Source organism: Diabrotica virgifera, chromosome 1 (assembly GCF_917563875.1).
Source record: "Diabrotica virgifera virgifera chromosome 1, PGI_DIABVI_V3a".
In the NCBI taxonomy this organism is placed as follows: Eukaryota; Metazoa; Arthropoda; class Insecta; order Coleoptera; family Chrysomelidae; genus Diabrotica; species Diabrotica virgifera.
In genome coordinates, this window is record NC_065443.1 from 277,245,202 (window position 1) to 277,269,012 (window position 23,811).

A 23,811-nucleotide genomic window follows, 5' to 3' on the forward strand; every position below is an offset into this window, starting at 1 on the left:
ATGAAGTCCCTGTCTACACTCTCGTACTCGCTGAACTTCGATCGACTTCACGAGTAGTATAGTGAGCGTTTTAGGTTTTTTAGTAAATTATGCTTTACTTCCATCCATTCTAAATATTTGCACGTTAATATAGCACCCAAATAATAAATACTGACACTGTAAACACCCTAGCTAGTGGTTCATGTGATTCCTCAGCCCCGGCTACTCAGATTTTCGGGGATTTGATCTAAAATCGCGTGAAGGCGAAAAAGCATTTCATGAGCGGAGCGGCAAGTAGGTGTTTGAGCTTCAAGAATAATAATGTTTGGGATGCAAAAAATAATTGCAATTGGGTGAATTGGCAAAAACAGTATAGAAAATTCTCGAAAATAATTTTCTGCCCGAGAATATTCTCGCTGAGAATTTTCTGGCCGAGAATATTCTCGAGAATATTCTTTTGAGAATATTCTCTTCTTACATCACTGTCTAGTCACACTGTCTTACAGAACTGTCTAGTCACAACCTTCCTGATTTGATGTTTTATAATGAACAGTCAGCTTCTAATTGACAAGGTATTGCTAATTTATTCAAAGATTTCTTTCAGACTGTTTACTTACCCAGTAATAACGATCTCAAGTTACCCAGTGCACATTTAGATAGCAACATCGGTGCTTGCTTCAATATCACTGACTTTACTGTCACTGATATTTTTGATGGTATATGTTCTCTTCCAAATAAAACTTCCAGCGGTCCAGATGGTGTTCCTAATTTCCTTTTAAGAAAATGTGTTTGCACTGTTGTTGGGCCATTACTGTTATTATTTAATAAATCCTTACAGTCTTCTACATTTCCAGATGCTTGGAAGGAGAGTTTTGTTGTACCCATATTTAAAAAAGGTAAGAAGAATGACATAGAAAATTATCGTAGTATATGCATTCAATCCGCAATTCCCAAACTCTTTGATAGTTTGGTAGCTAAGCAGCTGTCGTGGGTGTGCAGGGGTCTGATTTCTGAATCTCAGCACGGTTTTTGCAGACAAAAATCTACAGTAACGAATCTAATTTGCTACCAATCTGATCTCTTAAAGCATATGGAAGATCGTAAGCAGATTGATGCTATTTATACAGATTTCAGTAAGGCATTTGATCGTGTTGATCACCAAATTCTGCTTAATAAATTGGCATCCATAGGTTTTCATGTCCATTTTGTTGAGTGGGTTAAAAACTTTTTATCTGGTCGTACCCAACGAGTTAAAGTGGGTGGTCTTTTTTCTGATGTTATTACTGTAAGTTCTGGTGTTCCACAGGGTGGGCATACGTCTCCCCTGTTTTTTGATTTATTTGTTAATGATATCGTTAATTGCTTCTTATATAGTAAATGTTTAATGTTGGCTGATGATGTAAAATTTTGGCGAGTTGTGAATGATATTGAGGATCAGAAACTTTTACAGGCTGATATGGATCGCTTATTTGATTGGTGCATTTGCAATAATCTGCAGTTATGTGTTGAGAAGTGTTGTTATATTAGTTTTTCCCGTAAGTTAAACAGAATTGATACTGCTTATCACATAGACAGTAAACCTCTTAGGTATGTCTCGTCTATTAGAGATCTAGGTGTTATCATGGATGAAAAGCTCTCATTTGTCGAACATATCAATTCATTATCCGTAAAAGCTTCTAAATTACTAGGATTTGTTAAAAGAAAGTCTAAATACTTCTCTATTGATGCTGTTAGGTTAATCTATTGTTGTCTAGTCAGATCTATATTAGAATATTGTTCGGTAGTTTGGTCTCCGTACCATCAAATTCATATTGACACTATTGAAAAAGTCCAACATAAGTTCCTAAAATACTGTGCTTATAAAACTCAGACTTATATTGAGAACCATGATTACACTGGGATTGAGCAACGTTTATCATTAGCTCCCCTTAGTGTTAGGCGTGATATTTCGGGAGGTGTCTTTGTTTTCAAAATCATTAATGGACTTATTGATTGTCCCAGTTTGTTGGATAGTATACGATTTAATGTTCCATATCCAGGTTTACGCTACAATGTTACCTTTAACACGGCCTTTCACAGAACATCCTACGGTAGTAACATGCCTTTAGATAGATATATGTGCTTCCTTAACGGTTTTGATATGGATCTGTTTAATATAAGCCTGAGCCAACTGAGGAGATCTCTTGCCATGTGATAATTAGGTTTCATCTTGCAATGTTGTTGTATTTTATTATTGTATTTGTGTTTTGTATAATTTTATTGATTTGTTTCAGTTACATGTGTACATTTTATATTTTATTTTTCTAACTGTTATGTTTTTAATATCTTGCCTGGTGATTTTTCAAGCCTTTGCTTTTCTTATTTTTACTTTTTATATTTTAATGAATGATTGTACCTCATTTTTTTATTGTATTTATTGTATTTTTACTGTTAATGGGGTTTTCCCGTGGATAAAATAAATAAATAAATAAATAAAAAAAATCACTAATCATAACCCAACGGTACAAACTTAACGGCAAACAACTTTGGCAGGACAGTGCTGTTGCCAAATAAAAAACACATATTTATTTACCAAAGCTGCCACAGCCTATTGGGACCATGCAAGTTGCGCAAAGAGACACCTATTTCTACGCTGTGCACTTTTATTCGCACTTTTAATTGTATTGACCAATTACGTTAGTCCTGGTTGCTGGATAATTGTCAAGGCCATAGCCCAAAAAAATAATAAGGAGAAAAATAAGATGCAGGTTATGTGATAAAAACGTAAACAATTGTATGTAGTAAATAATATTAGTTATTAAAATGCAGTACTGCAAGCAAAATACGATTAATTAAATTTACCTTTATATAATAATTGCATATCATATCAATATTGTGGAGCAACATATAATTTTTCACCTTCAGTGACAGTAGATATGAAATGCACGTCAATTTGACAATTTCAATTGACAATATGAATTATTTAAGAAAGTTGCAATATTTCTCCGCTATTGTCGCACAATCGTTTCATGTATCCCTTCCAAGTACTTGCACACCTCGAATACTGTTTCTCTTTGTCTTTAAGTGTGTGAAACAGAGATGACTTCATCTTCACTATAAGTGTCAAATTGACATTGTTTGTTTATTTTTTCTTTTATGACTTTTGTGAGCTGTGCCCATTTATCCTGCAACATTTCTTAAAATTAACGCCCAAATTAAACCTACCATACAACAAGGCCGATCAAGGATAGGGCAGGGAAAGTGAAGTTAGTGAAAAAATAAACTGTTGTTAAAATATAAACTAAATAAATAAAATATAATTTGAAAACAATATTTTGACATTATATTTAACCTACAATATTATGACAAACGTCAGTTACCATTTACCATCTGACCAAATATAATAATGACGTCATATATAAATGGGTTATTTCCAGACAACTTAAAAATAGCTGTAGTAAAACCAGTGTATAAAAAAGGGTGATGCCACTTTACTGGAAAATTATCGTCCGATAAGCCTCTTGCCATCATTTTCTAAGGTTTTTGAAACAGTCATGGTGTTAGGCTTCTCAGTTTTTTCTATAGTGAAGGACTGTTATGCCATGCACAACATGGGTACCTTAAGGGAAAATCTATAGACATTTATGATTATGAGGGTTATGAAAACAAAGATATATCCATGGGCATATTTTTAGATTTATCAAAGGCATTTGATACTTTAAATCACAAAATACTAATGGAAAAGCTTTACAGATATGGCATTAGAGGGCCAGGTTATAATTGGATAAAATCATACCTATCGAGGGAAAAAATTGCTCCTCTGATGAAGGTCTCATTTCAGTGGGAATTCCTCAGGGAGGTATTATGGGTTCTCTTCTCTTTGTTTTTTATGTAAATGATTTAGCTTTAGACATTACAGATAACAATCAGAATACTCTTGGTGGAATTTGCAAATTATACAAACATTTTAACTATAGGGTCATCCTTGAATAATTTATTGAATATGAATATTGAGATGGCTCAGTATGAATAAACTCATACTGAACAGAGAAAAAACAAATTATATCTGTTTCATCATCATTCTCTTTGCCTTATCCCTATGCGGGGTCGGCTTCCCTAATTGCATTTCTCCACACAATTCTATCTTGGGCCATATCAATGTTAATCCCCTTTACCAACATGTCCTGCCTTATCGTCTCCCCCCAGGTCTTCTTTGGTCTTCCTCTCCTACTCCTTCCAGGAATCTGCACTTCAGCTATTCTTCGTATTGGGTGGTTAACGTCTCGACGTTGAACATGACCAAACCATCTTAACCTATGCTCTCTCATTTTGGCATCAATTGGTGCCACACCTAGACTTCCTCTAATATACTCATTTCTAATTTTATCCTTCTTTGTCACTCCACTCATCCATCTAAGCATTCTCATTTCCGCCACATGCATTCGCTGTTCCTCTTTCTTTTTCACTGCCCAACATTCAGTTCCGTACATCATAGCTGGTCTTATGGCTGTTTTATAGAATTTTCCCTTCAGCTTCATTGGAATTTTTCTGTCACACAACACACCACTCGCTTCTTTCCACTTCATCCATCCAGCCCTAATTCTACTGCATGCATCTCCATCTATTTCTCCATTACTCTGTAATACCGATCCTAGGTACTTAAAACTATTGCTTTTTACAGTCATTTCACCATCCAAAGATACCATTTTATTTGTAGTAGCTCCATCTTTAAATGAACATTCCAAATACTCTGTTTTTGTCCTACTAAGTTTTAAACCTTTTTCCTCCAGAGCTTGTCTCCACTGTTCCAGTTTTTGTTCTAAGTCCCTTTCACTATTTCCTACTAACACGACATCATCAGCATACATTAAGCACCATGGAATGTTACCCTGTATTTTCGCTGTTATCTGGTCCAAAACTAATGAGAATAAATACGGACTAAGCACAGAACCTTGATGCAATCCTACTTTCACATGAAATTTATCAGTCTCTCCCACACCTGTCCTAACACTAGTCGTTACTCCCTCATACATATCCCTCACAATCTTTACATATTCACCAGGGACTCCTTTCTTATTGAGTGCCCACCACAGAATCTCTCGAGGAACTCTATCATATGCTTTCTCAAGATCAATGAATACCATATGAGCGTTTGTTTCTTTACTCCTGTATTTTTCCATCAACAGCCTTATAGTGAAAATTGCATCTGTTGTTGATCTACCCTGCATAAAGCCAAATTGATTCTCGGATATTTCGGTCTCTTCACGTATCCGTCTATCAATTACTCTTTCCCATATTTTCATGGTGTGGCTAAGCAGTTTTATAGCCCTGTAGTTTGTACATTGTTGTATATCTCCCTTGTTTTTGTAAACAGGTACCAGTATACTGCTTCTCCATTCGTCTGGCATTTGTCCAACTTCCATAATTCTATTAAATAGACCTGCTAGCCACCTTGTTCCTGTCTCTCCCAATGCTCTCCATACTTCCCCAGGAATATCATCTGGTCCTACCGCTTTTCCTTTCTTTATTTTTTGAAGCGCTTGAGCCACTTCCTCATTGGTTATTTTGGTGACCATTGCTGCTACTGTCTCCGTTGACTCTACAGGCTGTCTGTCAAATTCTTCATTTAATAAGCTGTCAAAGTACTTTCTCCATCTCTTTTTGACATCCCTTTCGTGAACTAGTATTTTATTATTTTCATCTCGGATACATCTAATCTGATTAAAATCTTTTGCTTTCTTTGCTCTCTGTTTGGCTATTTTATATATCTTCGTTTCGCCTTCCCTGGTATCAAGTTGATCGTATAGGTTTGAATACGCTTCTGCTTTAGCTTTTGCTACTGCTACTTTCGCTTCCTTTTTGGCGACCATATAGTTTTGAAGATCTATGTCCGATCTGGTTTCTTGCCACTTTTTATATAATTTTCTCTTCTCTTTTATTTTTCCTTGTACTTCATTTGACCACCACCAAGTCTCTTTATCTTCAAACTTCTTTCCTGACGTTTTCCCAAGTATTTCAATAGCCGTCTCTCTAATAATATTGGCCATTTTTCTCCAAATTGTGTTAGGGCTTCCTTTCATGTTCCAACATATTTTTTCTACTATTCTTTCCCTGAATAGACCTTCCTTCTCATCTTTTAGCATCCACCACTTGATTTTTTGTGGTCCTCTCCGATATTTTTGTTTAGTTTCGCTTTTTACTTCGATGTCCAGAACAAGCAGCTTATGTTGTTGGCTTACTGTCTCACTAACTATTACCTTGCAGTCCTTGCATTCACGTATGTCTTCTTTCCTTATCATGAAGTAGTCTATTTGGGATTGATGTTGTCCACTTTTGTAGGTAATAAGTTGAGTTTCTCTCTTTTTAAAGAATGTGTTAACAATCGCCATATCCAATGCTGTTGCTAATTCTAGCATGTCATCTCCAGCTTCCAAATTATATCTGTTTCGTCACTAAAACAAATAATAGTACCTTACCAGAAACTGTCTCAATTCAATCGCAAATGGTTACTCTAAACCAAAGCACAAAATTTCTGGGGATACATATTGACCAAAATTTAGATTTTGGAGTGCATATAAATGAGATCTTTAACAGGCCCGTCTATCTGCTACTCTTTCAGAATAACAGCAAATTATTTGGACGAAAAATGTAAACAAGTTGTATATTTTTCAAATTTTCATTCTCTAATGCGATTTGGAATAATTTTCGGGGGGGGGGGAAGTAGTAGTGCTGAACAGGTTTTTATATTACAAAAAATAGCAATCAGAACTCTACTTAACTTGAAATACAGGGATTCATGTAGAGATAATTTCAAAAGGCTCAACATGCTAACAATGGCTGGAACATACATACAGTCGGAAAAATAAAAGAATACCCATGAACAATCACATCAATCACTTATTTTGTATTTGCTGTCTTTTTCTCTAACAAACGTTTGTTACTTATAGAAAAAGACAGCAAATGCAAAATAAGTGATTGATGTGATCGTTCATGGGTATTCTTTCATTTTTCCGACTGTATATGAATGCTTACTTTTCATTTTTAAAAATAGACATTCTTGAAATACATAACAAACCATAATACTAATACACGAAACAATCTCATAAACTATAATGTACCAATACATGGACTAACAACATCTGAGAAAACCACAGAATATGCCTGTATTAAATTCTTTAACCCGCGAGCAGTCGCGCCGTTAGAAAAAATCATTTTATTCTTTTTCAAAATAACTTGATGAAAAATTGTGCAATTTTGAAAAAATTGCATAAGTGCATCAAGGAAAGGTGTAGTAATGCGCAGGTATTTTTTTCTTCTTCTTTTTGTTAAATTTTACACCTAGAACCGTACAAAGTGGAAGAATACATTCAAGCTGACCTGCAAGGAGACTGAGGGCTCTTATCTGAATCTAAATGTCACTGTTATTATTATTATATTTTAATATTACTTTTATTTTGTGTAGATTGTTTCAGCAACCCTTATAAATTGTAATTGACACCATTCTCTCTCTTGACAATTTATTTTTGTAACTTGTGAATCCTGAGAATAAAGCTTTTTTCTATTGCTATTCATCGATTACGTCATCACGTTCAAATGGATGACATCACTAATATGATATACAGTGGAACCTCGATTATCCATCTCTCCATTAACCGTTACATCTGTAAACCGTCAGGGTACATACAGAAGTTGTATTGACTACATAGGCAAAATTTTAATGTAAAAAAATTAAAAAAAAGTTAATTTGATTTGTGATGAGGACACAAACGGCTATCCATTGCTGATAGATAAAGAAATCGTTGAAATGGCAACAAAGACGGACCAAACAGATTCAGAAGCTGACACAGACTTGAAATTTGACTGTAGCTATGTTGACGAACCTATTGTAACTGACAAATATTTGCGTAAATAATCTAGAGAAGCTGCATCGCATATGCAATAATTCATTGAGGGGTATTCTTAACAAGAAGAAGCCAATAAAGTAGATTGCATGATATTATGCCGATTAAGAAATTCAACAGTTCAAAATGTGAAGCAACAGTAAAACAAACAAAGATTTCAGGATATTTTAAATTGATTCGATTGTACGAGAACAAATCCCTCTTATACTGTGAAACAAACCATACAAATGAAATTTGAGAGTTGTATGGTTGTACTATCAATTTTTAATTGTTTTAATGTTCTGTTAACCGTCTTTTCGATTATCCGTCATACCCTTGGCCCGGTGCCCTCACGGATAATCGGGGTTCTACTGTATTTGCCAAAAAATAGTAATTTAAAAATAAAGATCGATCTGTTTCGGGATTTTTCCCTGAAGTCAAGTGTTTACAAAATAATTAATTTATGCGTTACGTTATGGACGCACTGAATATTTATCGTGTCGTATAGGGTAAACTACTTGCATTTTTTGTATATAGAATTTTTTTATAGAATCGATTTGCTTTTTTTTATTCTCTTATTTAACTCAGTTAAATAATTAATGAGTAAAGATTTTTGAAACAAAGCGCGTATGGTCCTGATTGCTCAGTCTTTTGCCAAACTAACACGCACCTACCACTCTCACCTAAGACTTAAGATCAACACTGCATACTAACTGTGGCTTCTACTTTAGGAGATACCACACTAGAGAGTAATGTGCTATGATTATAACTCACTTGAAAAATATACCTGGTCAAATGCAGGGTTGTTTTGTTTTAAACATTTTGTTTTAATCAAGTGTTTTAAACATGTGTATATGTTTAAAACAGTTTAAAACATGTTTAAAACAGTTAAATTAAACAAGCAGTTTTTTTCATTTTCTTTGTGAATATAATACATAAATATGAAAAAAAATCTCAAATACATATTATTATACAGACTTTTTAACAAATATATTACTTATTTATTAATAATGGGAACAGAACAAACACTGGAAAACTTTTGAAAACAAAACATTTTGTATACTGTATATAGAGTTAATAAATTTCTCAAACTGTTTCAGTCTCTATAGTCTCACTTTCTATAGTAATCTTGTAATCTAAGTCATCTGATCAGCCACGTGATCACTTATAGAAATAAACTCTTTAAAAATTGAAACTAACGTAGCTGCTTTGACATTGCCTAGCCGATTACATAGTTTGGAATTGACTAAAGCGTATGATGAGAAGAGTTTTTTTATGTTGGATGACCATAGAACGCCACCATGCCAATGATGTCTTACATTCTCAATCAGATGGTTAGAAAACATATATGGTTTAAAGGTACACACTTTGCCTGGTATTTAATAATAGTTGGCAGTGCTTCTGGATAAAAGTTTCTACATATTCCGTGCCAGTTTTTATTTGCTCTTGACTAAATTTATTTCCACTAAAGTAAAATTTTTCAAAAATGAGCCGGGATCAAAGCCATTTTCATAAGATCCTTGACTTTATTCGTATCATTTACCAAAAATTTGCCATTTGCTTGTTCAGTCTCGAATGCTTCCCGAAGTTTTAGCCATATCTCTGTAGACTCTTCTTTTTAGTGCAAGTATTTGTTTGGACTTTGTCCCTGCAATATACTTTAATTTTTATAAATACCTAGTCTTAGGCATTTATCTTTAAATTTGTATCATTTACAAGTTTCATTACATCTTTATACTTACTCTATTGGCCACAGAGCGAACGTGAAATAATATTAGCCAGTTTTTCAACTAACTTTCTAAGCATTCCGATAAAGTATTCCAACGAACATCGTGATGCAATAAAAGAGCAAAATCACCAGTTTCTCTGAATTTTGCGCTAACAAAATATACATTTCTAAAATATTTGCAATTTTTTTTATACTACTCTTTATTCCTGGCACTTCTATATCTTGGGCAAGTAAGTTCAATATACGGACTGAACAGCCATAAGTTATTATACAGTACGTAAATCGTTCAGCTGGACATAGGGGATATACATTGAGAGAATTGTGGCAACTGCGCTAACCTGTGTTAGTTGAAGCTTCTGTTCGAGTACGAGTTTTTGGTGCAATAGAGCTGTTAGAACGAATAGAATGAGTGATTTTTAAAGGAAGGCTGTCCATAAATAAATCAAAAACAAAGTTTAAAATATTTTTTATTTAAAAACTACATAATTTCAAAACTAAACAGTTTTCCCATTCCCTTAGGCCAAAAATATGTAGATATTTACTACATTGTCATATTTTGACGCTTATTTGTGTCAGTCGAAATGAGTTATCAATTTTCAGGTTAATGCCCCTTAATGCTAATAACCATATTGCTATCAGAGAGCTCGCCACAATTATCTCAATATAATAAAATGTATGTATTTATGTATCTAAATATATACAATGTATGTTCCCTATGTCCACCTGAACGATTTACGTACTGTATGTATGTATCTGTGCAGTTCCTCAAGCAGACCCTTCTCATTTTAAGAAAATATGATTTAAACAATGTTTTTTTTCTACGTTTTATTTGTTTAAAACATGTAATATAAAAACAAAAAAAAACATGTTTAAAACAGAAAAAAAACCGTTTAAAACATAAAAAACGTTTGTTTTGTATAAAATAAAATAAACATGTTTTTTTCAACCCTGGGTCAAATACATGGCAAAATGTATATCCCATGGACATGTGCTACGAGAAATCAGCTCAGAATTATCATAGGGATCACAAAAAATGATATAGCAAACCCAAATAGAATAGGACAATGTATACAATTACCTAGGAATATTGTACTTACGTATCATCAAATAATTTGGGAGACAAAATACTGACAGACGAAGATACGTTTCCCTCTATAAAATGATATATTTTTTTTTTTGAAAAATTGCTTTGGCAGAGCCAATTAGCCAGACTTGTTTGTGATTGATTGCAGATTCATAGTCATAAATTTCTTATAAGTACATTCTACAATATTATTTTTATAGATACATTGGTACATTGTGTAGCTTTTTTTATTTTGTTTCTTTTTTTAATTATTTTACTGTGTTTTTTTTAATATATATTTTAATTTGTGCGAAACACTTTTTTTACTTCTTTTTTTTTTCTATTCTTTTTTATTTTTGTTTCTATTTTTTTTTTCTTCTTTTTTATTTATTATTTTTTTTGTTATTATTTTATTATGTGTTTTTTTATATATTATTTTCTTTTTAATTTTTTCAAACCACATTAACAAATTATCGATCGGATAGTTCAGTGCGACTAGCGGCTGACCCACACTTCACTTCGCCATGAGGTATGTGCGTTCAAGCCCAGCCCAGGCCATCGGAAAACAAGAAGGCTAACGCGTCAGTATAAAATTCTAAATATGAATCTGGCGCTTAGACTGGAATAGGCGGGCATCTGATCGACCTATGAGGGAGCAGTACGGCAAGGGATAAGGGCTTGCGGCTCGGTGAAACTCCCCCATAGATCCCTACCGAAGGGCGTTGACGCCTAAGAACGGTGTATACATACATTAACAAATTATGCCTATTTATTACATATTACGTTTACAATTTGTATTTACATAATTTAACATGTTTATAAATGAGATGAAGAATTTCCATATCATTTGTAAATATTAAAGTATTAAGGTTTATTGGGAAAAAACATTTTAAATCTTTTAATTCCTTATAAAGGTCGTTTATTGTATTTATGTTTAAATGACATTCTAATATGACATGTGTTAGACCTCGGATTTTGTCACAAGTACAATTGGGAGTATCTGACAAGCCGATTCTATGCATGTAAGATGGCGTAAGAGCATGATTGGCTCTCAGCTCTCACATTGACAGTGTTAAGCCAGATGAAGGTTAGCTGAAATAAGCTGAAGAATTTGATATTTCAGCTAACCTCCAAGTGAATGCACATTTGAGACTGGATTGCACATTGAGTAAAATTTTTGCAAGTATTAAAAGCATTTAAGAATATACACTAAAGAAAAGCCTTATCAGTTTTGAAATTGGTGTGAAGCAGTTTACTGAAAATTAAAAATTATCGAAGCATTTGAGTACGCACACTAGAGATTAATGGTTAAAATAGTCCTAAAGTAATTCTAAAATAAATGATGTATACACTTTATGTCACTTGATTGATCAATAATAAAACAAAACGTAAAAAATACAATAGTTTATTAATTTCCACAGAATATGGCTGACTTCGGTAGGGTAAACTCGAGTAATAGCGGACGCTTAAGGTATTTTACTTATAAAAATATCAATTATTACTTCATAGTATTTAAAATATGTGCAAATTAAATGATAAAGACTACTTATTGATACTTTATTTAAAAAACAGCATAAGCAACGATAAAACTAATGTAATAAACATTAAAAAAATACAGTTGTGTCCGGTTTTAGCCATGCTTGTCGGGTAATGGCGTCAGAGGGCCGCTATTAGCCGTATCCCAATTTTATTGGCAAAAGTCACACACAAATATTTTTTTCTACGGCCGTGCTAAAAGGGCCACTTTCACGCACGCATTTCGTTTCCGAAAGTGGCACTTTCCCGCACGGCATGCGTGAAAGTACATTTTCCCGCACGGCGTGCGGGAAAGTAAAATATCTTGTAATATGGCATTATAATATATTATAATACATGCAATAAACTAATATTTAGATATTATTTACTAATTTATTTCAAATTTATCTTATTGTGTTCATGTTTTAATGAAATTAGCGCGATAATTCGATGATATAAAATTATTTTGACATACTTAATATTTAAAAGTAGACAATTACAATGGTTTTGAATCGTCGTCATGGAAACCAATATCGTCGTCGTGGTAACCCATTATATTGAAAGTTTGGTTTTGACAACCTTGTCAAAGAATTAATTTGTGTATTTTCACTTCTAAATAAAAATTGATAGAACTCTATTTTTTGTGGCTTTTATCCAAACGTACGGCCCTAGAAAAAATATTGTTCCTAACTCATGCGGAAAGTGTCTTCCTCGCACTCGACTGCTTGCCCGAACTCCGCTATCGCGTCGTTCGGGTCAACGGCAGTCTCGTGCGTGAAAGTATCACTTTCCGCACTAGTTAGGAAAATAACTATTTTGTGCATCAGTACATGCTTTATGAGCCCAAAGTGCACATAATGTACATCCCATCCACACCTCGTTGTTTTTTTTCCAAATTCTCCTCAGACTAAGCAAATATCTTCATTAATATCTTTGTCTTCTTCACTGTCCCAAAAAATTTTTTCCTGATCAGTTTCGTCCGCCTAGTTCACTTTACCTTTGTTTCTCTTAGATTTTTCTTGCTTCTCGGATTGCTTTTCTTCCACAATTCTTCTTTTCGCAATAATTCATTTTGAAGAGTCAACTTTGTTTAGACATTTTTCTTCTAGTTCTGCTTTAAATGGTGTTAAGTAAAAATTGTAGAGTGTTGTTTTTTGCTGTTTCGAGTCTTCTATTTTGTTTCCGATGTACAAGGCAATGCTAATATTTCTGCAAAACTGGTTCCTACAGCATCGTTTTCTGTCTTATTTACTTAAGCTGACGCTTTGTTCTCATTGTTAGTTGAAGTCAAAGGAATGGGAGATTTCTCAGTTGTTGAACGGAATTTGACTTCAGTTGATGATTTTTCAGAAGTTGTTTCATTCTCCTTTTGAACACGTGTAATATTTAAATTATTTTCGGTCTCTTCATTCGGTTTGCTATCATTCAGAGTCGCTGCAGGTAAGAAAAGGGGTCAGTCCGCAATTAACCGCTTGTCCGCCATTAACCAAAATCATGTGTCCGGTATTAGCCGAAATGCATGTTCAAAAATATTAGGTTATAACGGCGATCTCATAAGGAATTAATGAATATAATTATGTTCAAATGCTCACTAAAGAATCACATTCAAATACCTGCACTGGAGAGACAAATATTGCAATACTTAAAAATATTTACCTACCTTTAAAAAGCACAGTTTGTTCTAATGCACACTCAAGAAATCACTTTTCGTTTGAGAAATTTACAAGCGTAGCACTACTCAATTCAAAACTTGTCAGACGACTGACCTTGTGTATTGCTACACTTAGCGCGGCAAAGTAAATATTAGAGTTAGTCTGGCCAAAATATAATGTGTCCGGATTTAGCCGCGTGTCTGCCATTACCCGACTTTACCCTAAACATTTACTTCTTCTTCTTTGGGTGCCGTCTTCTTAGCGAAGGTTGGCGATGACTTCTGCAAAGTCTTCTCTATTTTTGGCTTTTATTATTAGACTTTGAAAGTCTAATCCTGTCCATTCTTTGATGTTGCGCAGCCAGGTCATTTGTCGTCTACTCGGGCCGCGTCTTCTTTCTATTTGCCCTTCTATAATAAGTTGCAGGAAGTTATACCTGTTATGTCTAAATATGTGTCCAAGATAAAATGTTAAACCTTTACAGTCGTTGAAAAAAGCAAATAATAGTAAAAGAGATGTAATATAGTCCATAAGAGCCCATACTGAACGAAAAACGTGAGACGGAATATAGTTACCATCATCACTTGAACTGTTGTCATGGTATGGTTTTTACTTTGTTTATATCTGCTTTTTCTGCATGCAACGTATTATAGTTCGATTTTTATTTTAGATTTATGTCAGAACGAGATTAACACGAACTCCGAAAGATCTTTGGTAACACGTACACGAGAAAATTCGTACAAGTGTGAAACGTGTTTGAGGGAATTTACTAAATTAAGTATTTTAAAAAGGCCTTTGAGAGTGCACACTGGGGAAAAACCATATAAGTGTGAAACTTGTTTTAAGCAATTTAGTCAAGCAGGTTCTTTGAAAAAACATTTGAGAGTGCACACTGGGGAAAAACCATACAAGTGTGAAATTTGTTTTAAGCATTTTAGTCAAAATGGTCATTTTAAATTTCATTTGGGAGTGCACACTGGAGAAAAACCATACAAATGTAAAATTTGTTTTAAGCAATTTAGTAAAGCAGGCAGTTGTTTAAAAACACATTTGAGAGTGCACACTGGGGAAAAACCATACAAGTTTCAAATTTGTTTTAAGCAATTTGGTCAAGCAGGAACTTTGAGAAATCATATAAGAATACACAGTGGAGAAAAGCCTTACCAGTGCGAAATATGCTTTAAGCAATTTGGTCGAGATGACGAATTGAAAAATCATTTAAGGATACACACGGGAGAAAAGCCTTATAAGTGCGAAATGTGTTTTAAGCAATTTACTCAATCAGGAAGTTTGAGTAAGCATTTAAGACTACACAGTGAAGACAAGCCTTATAAGTGCAAAATTTGTTTTAAACAATTTAGTGAAGCAGGAAATTTGAAAAGGCATTTAAAAATACACACTGGAGAAAAGCGTTACAAGTGTAAAATTTGTTTTAAGCAATTTAGTGAAGCAGGAAATTTCAGGAGGCATTTAAGGATACTCTGGAGAAAAGCTGCATGCATAAGTGTTAGATTTCTGCTTAGTGTTAAATTTGCTTTAAGCCGTTTGCTGTAACATGTGTTTGAGAATTCATTCAGGAGTGTCCATTTGGAAAGAGCCTTACCAAATGGGAAATTTGTAGTTAGCAACATATTCAGGCAAGTAAGCTGAATGCACATTGTGGAAAAATTATGCAAGTAATAAATTTGTTTTTAGTAGTTTTCTGAAGTAACAAGTTTGAAAAAGCATTTAAGAATATGCACTAAAGAAAACCCTTATCAGTATGAAATTGGCCTCAACCAGTTTACTGAAAATTAAAAATTATCGAAGCATTGAGTACGCACACTAGAGATTAATGGTTAAAATATACCTAAAGTAATTCTAAAATAAATAATGTACACACTTTATGTCACTTGCTTGATCAATAATAAAAGAAAACGCAAAAAATACAATAGTTTATTAATTTCCACAGAATATGGCTGACTTTGGTAAACCTTTACTTCTTCTTTGGGAGCGAAGGTTGGTGATGACTTCTGCAAAGTCTTGTCTATTTTTGGCTTTTCTTATTAGACTTTAAAAGTATAATCTTGTCCATTCTTTGATGTTGCGCAGCCAGGTCATTTGTCGTCTACTCGGGCCGCGTCTTCTTTCTATTTTCCCTTCTATAATAAGTTGCAGGAAGTTATACCTGTTGTGTCTAAATTTGTAATCAAGATAAAATGTTAAACCTTTACAGTCGTTGAAAAAAGCAAATAATAGTAAAAGATATGTAATATAGTCCATAAGAGCCCATACTGAACAAAAAACGTGAGACGGAATATAGTTACCATCATCACTTGAACTGTTGTCATGGTGTGGTTTTTACTTTGTTTATATCTGGTTTTTCTGCATGCAACGTATTATAGTTCGATTTTTATTTTAGATTTACGTCAGAACGAGATTAAAACGAAGTCCGAAAGATCTTTGGTAACACGTACACGAGAAAATTCGTACAAGTGTGAAACGTGTTTGAGGGAATTTACTAAACTAAGTATTTTAAAAAGGCATTTGAGAGTGCACACTGGGGAAAAACCATATAAGTGTGAAACTTGTTTTAAGCAATTTAGTCAAGCAGGTTCTTTGAAAAAACATTTGAGAGTGCACACTGGGGAAAAACCATACAAGTGTGAAATTTGTTTTAAGCAATTTACTGAAGCAGGTTCTTTGAAAATACATTTGAAAGTGCACGCTGGGGAAAAGTCATACAAGTGTGAAATTTGTTTTAAGCAATTTAGTCAAGATGGTCATTTGAAAATTCATTTAAGAGTGCACACTGGAGAAAAACCATACAAGTGTGAAATTTGTTTTAAGCAATTTAGTCAAAATGGTCATTTGAAATTTCATTTGGGAGTGCACGCTGGAGAAAAACCATACAAATGTAAAATTTGTTTTAAGCAATTTAGTAAAGCAGGCAGTTTGAAAACACATTTGAGAGTGCACACTGGGGAAAACCATACAAGTGTTAAATTTGTTTTAAGCAATTTGGTTAACCAGGAACTTTGAGAAATCATATAAGAATACACAGTGGAGAAAAGCCTTACCAGTGCGAAATATGCTTTAAGCAATTTGGTCGAGATGACGAATTGAAAAATCATTTAAGGATACACACGGGAGAAAAGCCTTATAAGTGCGAAATGTGTTTTAAGCAATTTACTCAATCAGGAAGTTTGAGTAAGCATTTAAGACTAACAAAGACAAGCCTTATAAGTGCAAAATTTGTTTTAAACAATTTAGTGAAGCAGGAAATTTGAAAAGGCATTTAAAAATACACACTGGAGAAAAGCCTTACAAGTGCAAAATTTGTTTTAAGGAGTTCAGTGAAGTAGGAAATTTGAAAAATCATTTAAAAATACACACTGGAGAAAAGCCTTACAAGTGAAAAATTTGTTTTAAGCAATTTAGTGAAGCAGGAAATTTCATGAGGCATTTAAGGATACACTCTGGAGAAAAGCTGCATGCATAAGTGTTAGATTTCTGCTTAGTGTTAAATTTGCTTTAAGCCGTTTGCTGTAACATGTGTTTGAGAATTCATTCAAGAGTGTCCATTTGGAAAGAGCCTTACCAAATGGGAAATTTGTAGTTAGCAACATATTCAGGCAAGTAAGCTGTATGCACCTTGTGGAAAATTTATGCAAGTAATAAATTTGTTTTGAGTAGATTTCTGAAGTAACAAGTTTGAAAAAGCATTTAAGAATATGCACTAAAGAAAACCCTTATCAGTATGAAATTGGCCTCAAGCAGTTTACCGAAAATTAAAAATTATCGAAGCATTTGAGTACGCACACTAGAGATTAATGGTTAAAATATACCTAAAGTAATTCTAAAATAAATAATGTATACACTTTATGTCACTTGCTTGATCAATAATAAAAGAAAACGTAAAAAATACAATAGTTTTTTAATTACCACAGAATATGGCTGACTTTGGTAAACCTTTACTTCTTCTTCTTTGGGAGCGAAGGTTGGTGATGACCTTCTGCAAAGTCTTGTCTATTTTTGGCTTTTCTTATTAGACTTTGAAAGTCTAATCTTGTCCATTCTTTGATGTTGCGCAGCCAGGTCATTTGTCGTCTACTCGAGCCGCGTCTTCTTTCTATTTGCCCTTCTATAATAAGTTGCAGGAAGTTATTCCTGTTGTGTCTAAATATGTGATCAAGATAAAATGTTAAATCTTTACAGTAGTGATGTTGATTATAGGTACTTTCGAGTATTCCTTGCAAATCGTTACTTTTGTATAAAGTAATCATTTACAGTATTCGTTACTTTGATTACTATGGTTACTTTTGTTATTTTTGTATTTGAGTACCGGTAATCATATCGAGAATCGTATTTCTCAGTAGGTAGGTATTTTGTATAAATTAATCATTTACAGTATTCGTTACTTTGATTACTATTATTAACTTTTGATACTTTTGTATTTGAGTACCGGTAATCATATCGAGAATCGTATTTCTCAGTAGGTAGGTATTTTGTATAAAGTAATCATTTACAGTATTCGTTACTTTGATTACTATGATTACTTTTGTTACTTTTGTATTTGAGTACCGGTAATCATATCTAGAATCGTATTTCTCAGTAGCTAGCTATTTTGTATAGGTATTCCGATATAACAACGACCTTCACCGATCTGTTTAAGGGATAAAAATGATTTGATTACTATGATTACTTTTGTTACTTTTGTATTTGAATACCGGTAATCATATCGAGAATCGTATTTCTCGGTAGGTAGGTATTTTGTATAGGTATTCCGATATAACAACGACCTTCACGAAGTAGGAAGTAATCAAAGTAGATACAATGGTCGTTACTCGCGCTGGTACGATTGGTACGAAGTAATCAGAGTAATCAAAGTAGGTAAGATAGTCAGTCGTTACTCGCTCTAATACGATTGGTTTGAAGTAACGAAGTAATCAGAGTAATCAAAGTAGATACAATAGTCGTTACTAGCTCTGATACGTTTGGTACGAAGTAACGAAGTAATCAGAGTAATCAAAGTAACGATTTGTCTCTCTGTATAGTAATCGTTACTTTCGGTATTCGTAAGTAACGAGTACTTTGTAACGAATAGTTGCTTTTTCAACATCACTACTTTACAGTCGTTGAAAAAAGCAAATAATAGTAAAAGAAATGTAATATAATCCATAAGAGCCCATACTGAACGAAAAACGTGAGACGGAATATAGTTACCATCATCACTTGAACTGTTGTCATGGTGTGGTTTTTACTTTGTTTATATCTGGTTTTTCTGCATGCAACGTATTATAGTTCGATTTTTATTTTAGATTTACGTCAGAATGAGATTAAAACGAAGTCCGAAAGATCTTTGGTAACACGTACACGAGAAAATTCGTACAAGTGTGAAACGTGTTTGAGGGAATTTACTCTATTATGTAATTTGAAAAGGCATTTGAGAGTGCACACTGGGGAAAAACCATATAAGTGTGAAACTTGTTTTAAGCAATTTAGTCAAGCAGTTTCTTTGAAAAAACATTCGACAGTGCACACTGGGGAAAAACCATACAAGTGTGAAATTTGTTTTAAGCAATTTACTGAAGCAGGATCATTGAAAAGCCATATAAGAATACACATTGGAGAAAAGGCTTACAAGTGCGAAATTTGTTTTAGAGCATTTAGTAGAGCAGGAAATTTGAAAAATCATTTAAAAATACACACTGGAGAAAAGCCGTACAAGTGTAAAATTTGTTTTAAGGAGTTCAGGGAGGCAGGAAATTTGAAAAATCATTTAAGAATACACACTGGAGAAAAGCCTTACAAGTGCAAAATTTGTTTTAAGCAATTTAATGAGGCAGGAAATTTCAGGAGGCATTTAAGGATACACACTGAAGAAAAGCCGCATGCATAAGTGTTAAATTTCTGCTTAGTGTTAAATTTGCTTTAAGCCGTTTGCTGTAACATGTGTTTGAGAATTCATTCAGGAGTGTCCATTTGGAAAGAACCTTACCAAATGGGAAATTTGTAGTCAGTGGCGGTTTCTCCATAAGTGCACATGTGCACGTGAACCCCCAAAATTATTTTCACACAAACATTCATATTAAAGTTTATCATTCTATAAATAACATTTTAATCTAACTATACAGTAATTAAAATCACAAATAGCAGATCCAAGGAGTTTATATATTTAATTATTTTTATTCTGTTTCGACGAGGAAACTTCACGAATGCGAGGCCTTAGACGGAACCATCTCGTTCACCGCTCTTACGGTGGCTCCTATCCCGATGACTTATCATAGGACAAAATAAACTCACCACACTCCCCGCTTCCCGCTATAGCCCACAAGTTTAGATGGCCACAAGAGCACAAATTGAATGTGACCTTATATGGTGTTTTTAACGTGCACGGCACATGTACATTTAAATTTTGTTTTTGTGAAAAGTTCGAATTTCGGAGCAATATTAAGAATGGAGGGATTTGTGGATGTGAAAGTTAGCGTGGAATATTTAACATCAATTAAATTTTCTTCATTATATTTAGAAGAACAATTAAAAATATCTAAACCAAGTTTCTTAATTAAGAATGTACCAAAGAGCAAAGGTCGGGATTATAAAAGATCATTTAACATGGAGATTTGTGAAAAAACTTACTGATTGTGTAGGTGCAGTGGCGGCTGGTCAGAGGCGGCAAGGGAGGCTTAGCCTCCCCATAAATTTTTTACACACGCTACACTGTTTTGTTTACTTTGCTATTTTGCTTCGCGTTAGAGATATCGCAAAAAGTTATTTGAACAAATTGTTCCAAATAATATTCTAACCCCACATACCAAATTTCAGCACAAAATTCGCACTTTTAGTATTTTCATTACTTGTAGTCGGGATCCTAAAATCGCAGAGGAGGCTGCTGGCCGGAAAATCTCACTTGCTAATACTCCGCGTAGCCCAGCAGCGTTTAAGGAGACCCGGTCTCCTTAGAGCTGCACATCGCTTAACGCATACGCTGCCCGGAGATCGGACAAGTGAGATTTTTCGGCCAGCAGCCTCTGCGGATTTTAGGATCCTGACTACAAATAATGAAAAAACTAAAAGTGCGAATTTTGTGATGAAATTTGGTATGTGGGATTATAATAATATTTGGAACAACTTGTTTAAATAACTTTTTCCGATATCTGTAATGCAAAGCAAAATATCGGTAATTTACCGTGTTTTTACATTCGCAGAGTAAACCGCTTTTAGAATTAAAAAAATTCAGTTGAGTATCTTAAACAATGTAAACCTTCAACCTGTATGGACTGCAAAACTTCAAATCTGTATTTATTTTGATATGCATATCTGCTTACAGAGATAGAATTGTTAACAAATAAACGACACAAACTTTGGTAATACACTTTTACAATTATACTAACTATTTTTAAAATGATATGATATTATAAAATGTAAATAAAAAATGGTCAAAAAAATGGGGCCTTAAATTAGATTTTTTTGGCGGATTTTTGAAGTTATACTTCTTTACCGGCGATATGAGGGTGAATTTTTATATGTTAAAACCTATGATCCCGGCGCATGCGCATTATAACTTTGTTCTGATTGGATGTTCAAATGACATGTCAAAAATTATTCAATATGGCGGCTGTGGCAGAGCTGTAGTTTGATTATTTATGGTTGTTGCGTTTTAAAATTTGTGTGAAAAGAAACAACAAACAAAAGTTAGTTAATAGTTATACTGCCTTTTTAAATAGTTTTCATATACCTATATTTTTGGACTTTTGGACTATTTTGGACAAGGAAAACTCATTCTAATTTGGTAAGTAGTTTTTATTATAATCATATTGTAATTATACATTTGGATTAGGTTGAAATACAGTAGAGAGTCGATTATCCGAACTAATTGGGGGACATAGGTGTTCGGAAAACCGATTTGTTCGGATAATCGAACTACAATATATTGATACATATTTATAGTCATACATATTTATCCACAAGTGAATAAAAGCCATATTTACAGGGTGTAACAAAAATACAGGTCATAAATTAAATCGCATATTCTGGGACCAAAAATAGTTCGAATGAACTTAACTTACCTTAGTACAAATATGCACATAAAAAAAGTTATAGCCCTTTGAAGTTACAAAATGAAAATCGATATTTTCGAATATATCGAAAACTATTAGAGATTTTTTAATGAAAATAGATATGTGGCATTCTTATGGCAGGAGCATCTTAAAGAAAAATTACAATGAAATTTGTGCTCCCCATAAAAATTTTATGGGGGTTTTGTTCCCTTAAACCCCCCCCAAACTTTTCTGTACGTTCCAATTAAATCATTATTGTGGTACCATTAGTTCAATTCAATATTTTTAAAACTTTTTTGGCTGTTAATATTTTTTCGATAAGACAGTTTTTATCGAGTTGCGGCTTCTTTTTTAATATGTTTAAATAAAAATTTTATGGGGGTTTTGTTCCTTTAAACCCCCCAAATGTTTGTGTACGCTCCAATTAAACTATTACTGCGATACCATTAGTTAAACACAATGTTTTTAAAACTTTTTTGCCTCTTTGTATTTTTTCGACAAGGCACCTTTTATCGAGATATAGCTTCTCTTTTAATACGGTTCAAAATATACCTAAAAATGTAAATCATACATAAATTTTCATATTACCAAGTCTCCATAATCGTACTTAACCATATACAAATATGTGGTGGATTTGACAAATATTCAAAATATCTCGATAAAAACTGACTTTTCGAAAAAGTACTAAGAGCCAAAAAAGTTTTAAAAATATTGTGTTTAAGTAATAATACTACAATAATAATTTAATTGGAACGTACACAAAAGTTTGGGGGGGTTTAAAGGAACTAAACCCCCATAAAATTTTTATAGGGTGTCCAAATTTCACTATAATTTTTTCTTAAGATGCTACTGTCATAAGAATGCCATATGTCCATTTTCAATAAAAAATCTTTAATAGTTTTCGATATATTGGAAAAAATCGATTTTCATTTTGTAACTTCAAAGGGATGTAACTTTTTTTATATGCACATTTGTACTAAGGTAAGTTAGGTTCAATCAAACTATTTTTGGTCCCAGAATATGGGATTAAATTTATGACCTGTATTTTCGTTACACCCTGTATATACCTACATATTTATTTATATCTTGATAATGACAACTAGCAACTAAACAAAAAAGTGCAGTCTTTGCAACAACATAATTATTTTTGGATACAATATTGAAGAAAATTGAAGATATTTTAAGCGTCAATTACTAACGCTTGCTCGGTATTCGAGTGCGGGACGCGGGAGTCGATAGTTCGAATAAGCGGTAGTTCGGTTGATCGACGTTCGAATAATCGACGCTCTACTGTACATTTATTTTCTCAAGAATGGGGATTTTAGAGAGAAATCCCAAATTAGGTCCGATTTTTATTTTTAAATTATGATTTTTTGGCGTAGATTTATTTATCTAGTAGGTATGTAATGCTTTGATTTACATACTTAATTTGATTACCAACAAAAGTTCTACCAATCTTCATCTAATATATTGTTTTCTTACTGTTTTGTTATATTTTAATATTTTCTTCCACAAAATTTAAGAACATAATTTAATTATATTCAAAACAACTGTCAAACAGTAAAACGTTCAGTTACCCTATTTTTCCACATGACAAATAATGTGGAATTGGACGAGTGAGTCTAGGCTTCGATTACGAATCAAAGCGCCCCGAAATTCACGGGTTCGATTCCCGATGCAAGTTTTTATTTTTTTATGCATTTTATGATTGTAATTATATTTGTTATATAATTTTTTTTTCAGAAAATGCGTATTTAAAATTTTTGCCAACAATTATTATCGTTCAGAAATCATTTTTTCTTTGTGGTATTTTTCAATGTGTTTGTGTGCGTTTTATTCTTTAATTTTTTTAAATTTTTGGTATTGTCTTAAAAATCACATAATATGTAGTAGAAGTATAACTTCTTACGTGCGTACAAAGTACACAAACATTCTTTTTTTTTGCTAGTGCAAATTTGTCTAGATAATTTAA

General features: G+C 33.3%; 1 protein-coding gene across 4 annotated transcripts in view; it reads left to right on the forward strand.

Annotated features, from left to right (window-relative positions):
• Positions 1–23,811, forward strand: part of LOC114327619 (zinc finger protein 235-like) — a 57,909-nt gene that overhangs the window by 4,359 nt on the left and 29,739 nt on the right. The window contains exon 2 of one of the 4 annotated variants that reach the window (XM_050650785.1): positions 14,468–15,538. The exons of the other annotated variants lie outside the window; for them this stretch is intronic. Within the exon in view, the coding sequence (XP_050506742.1) occupies positions 14,468–15,351 (884 nt within the window). The 3' untranslated portion in view covers positions 15,352–15,538. Of the gene's footprint in view, positions 1–14,467; positions 15,539–23,811 lie in introns of those variants that run through there. 4 annotated transcript variants of the gene reach the window in all.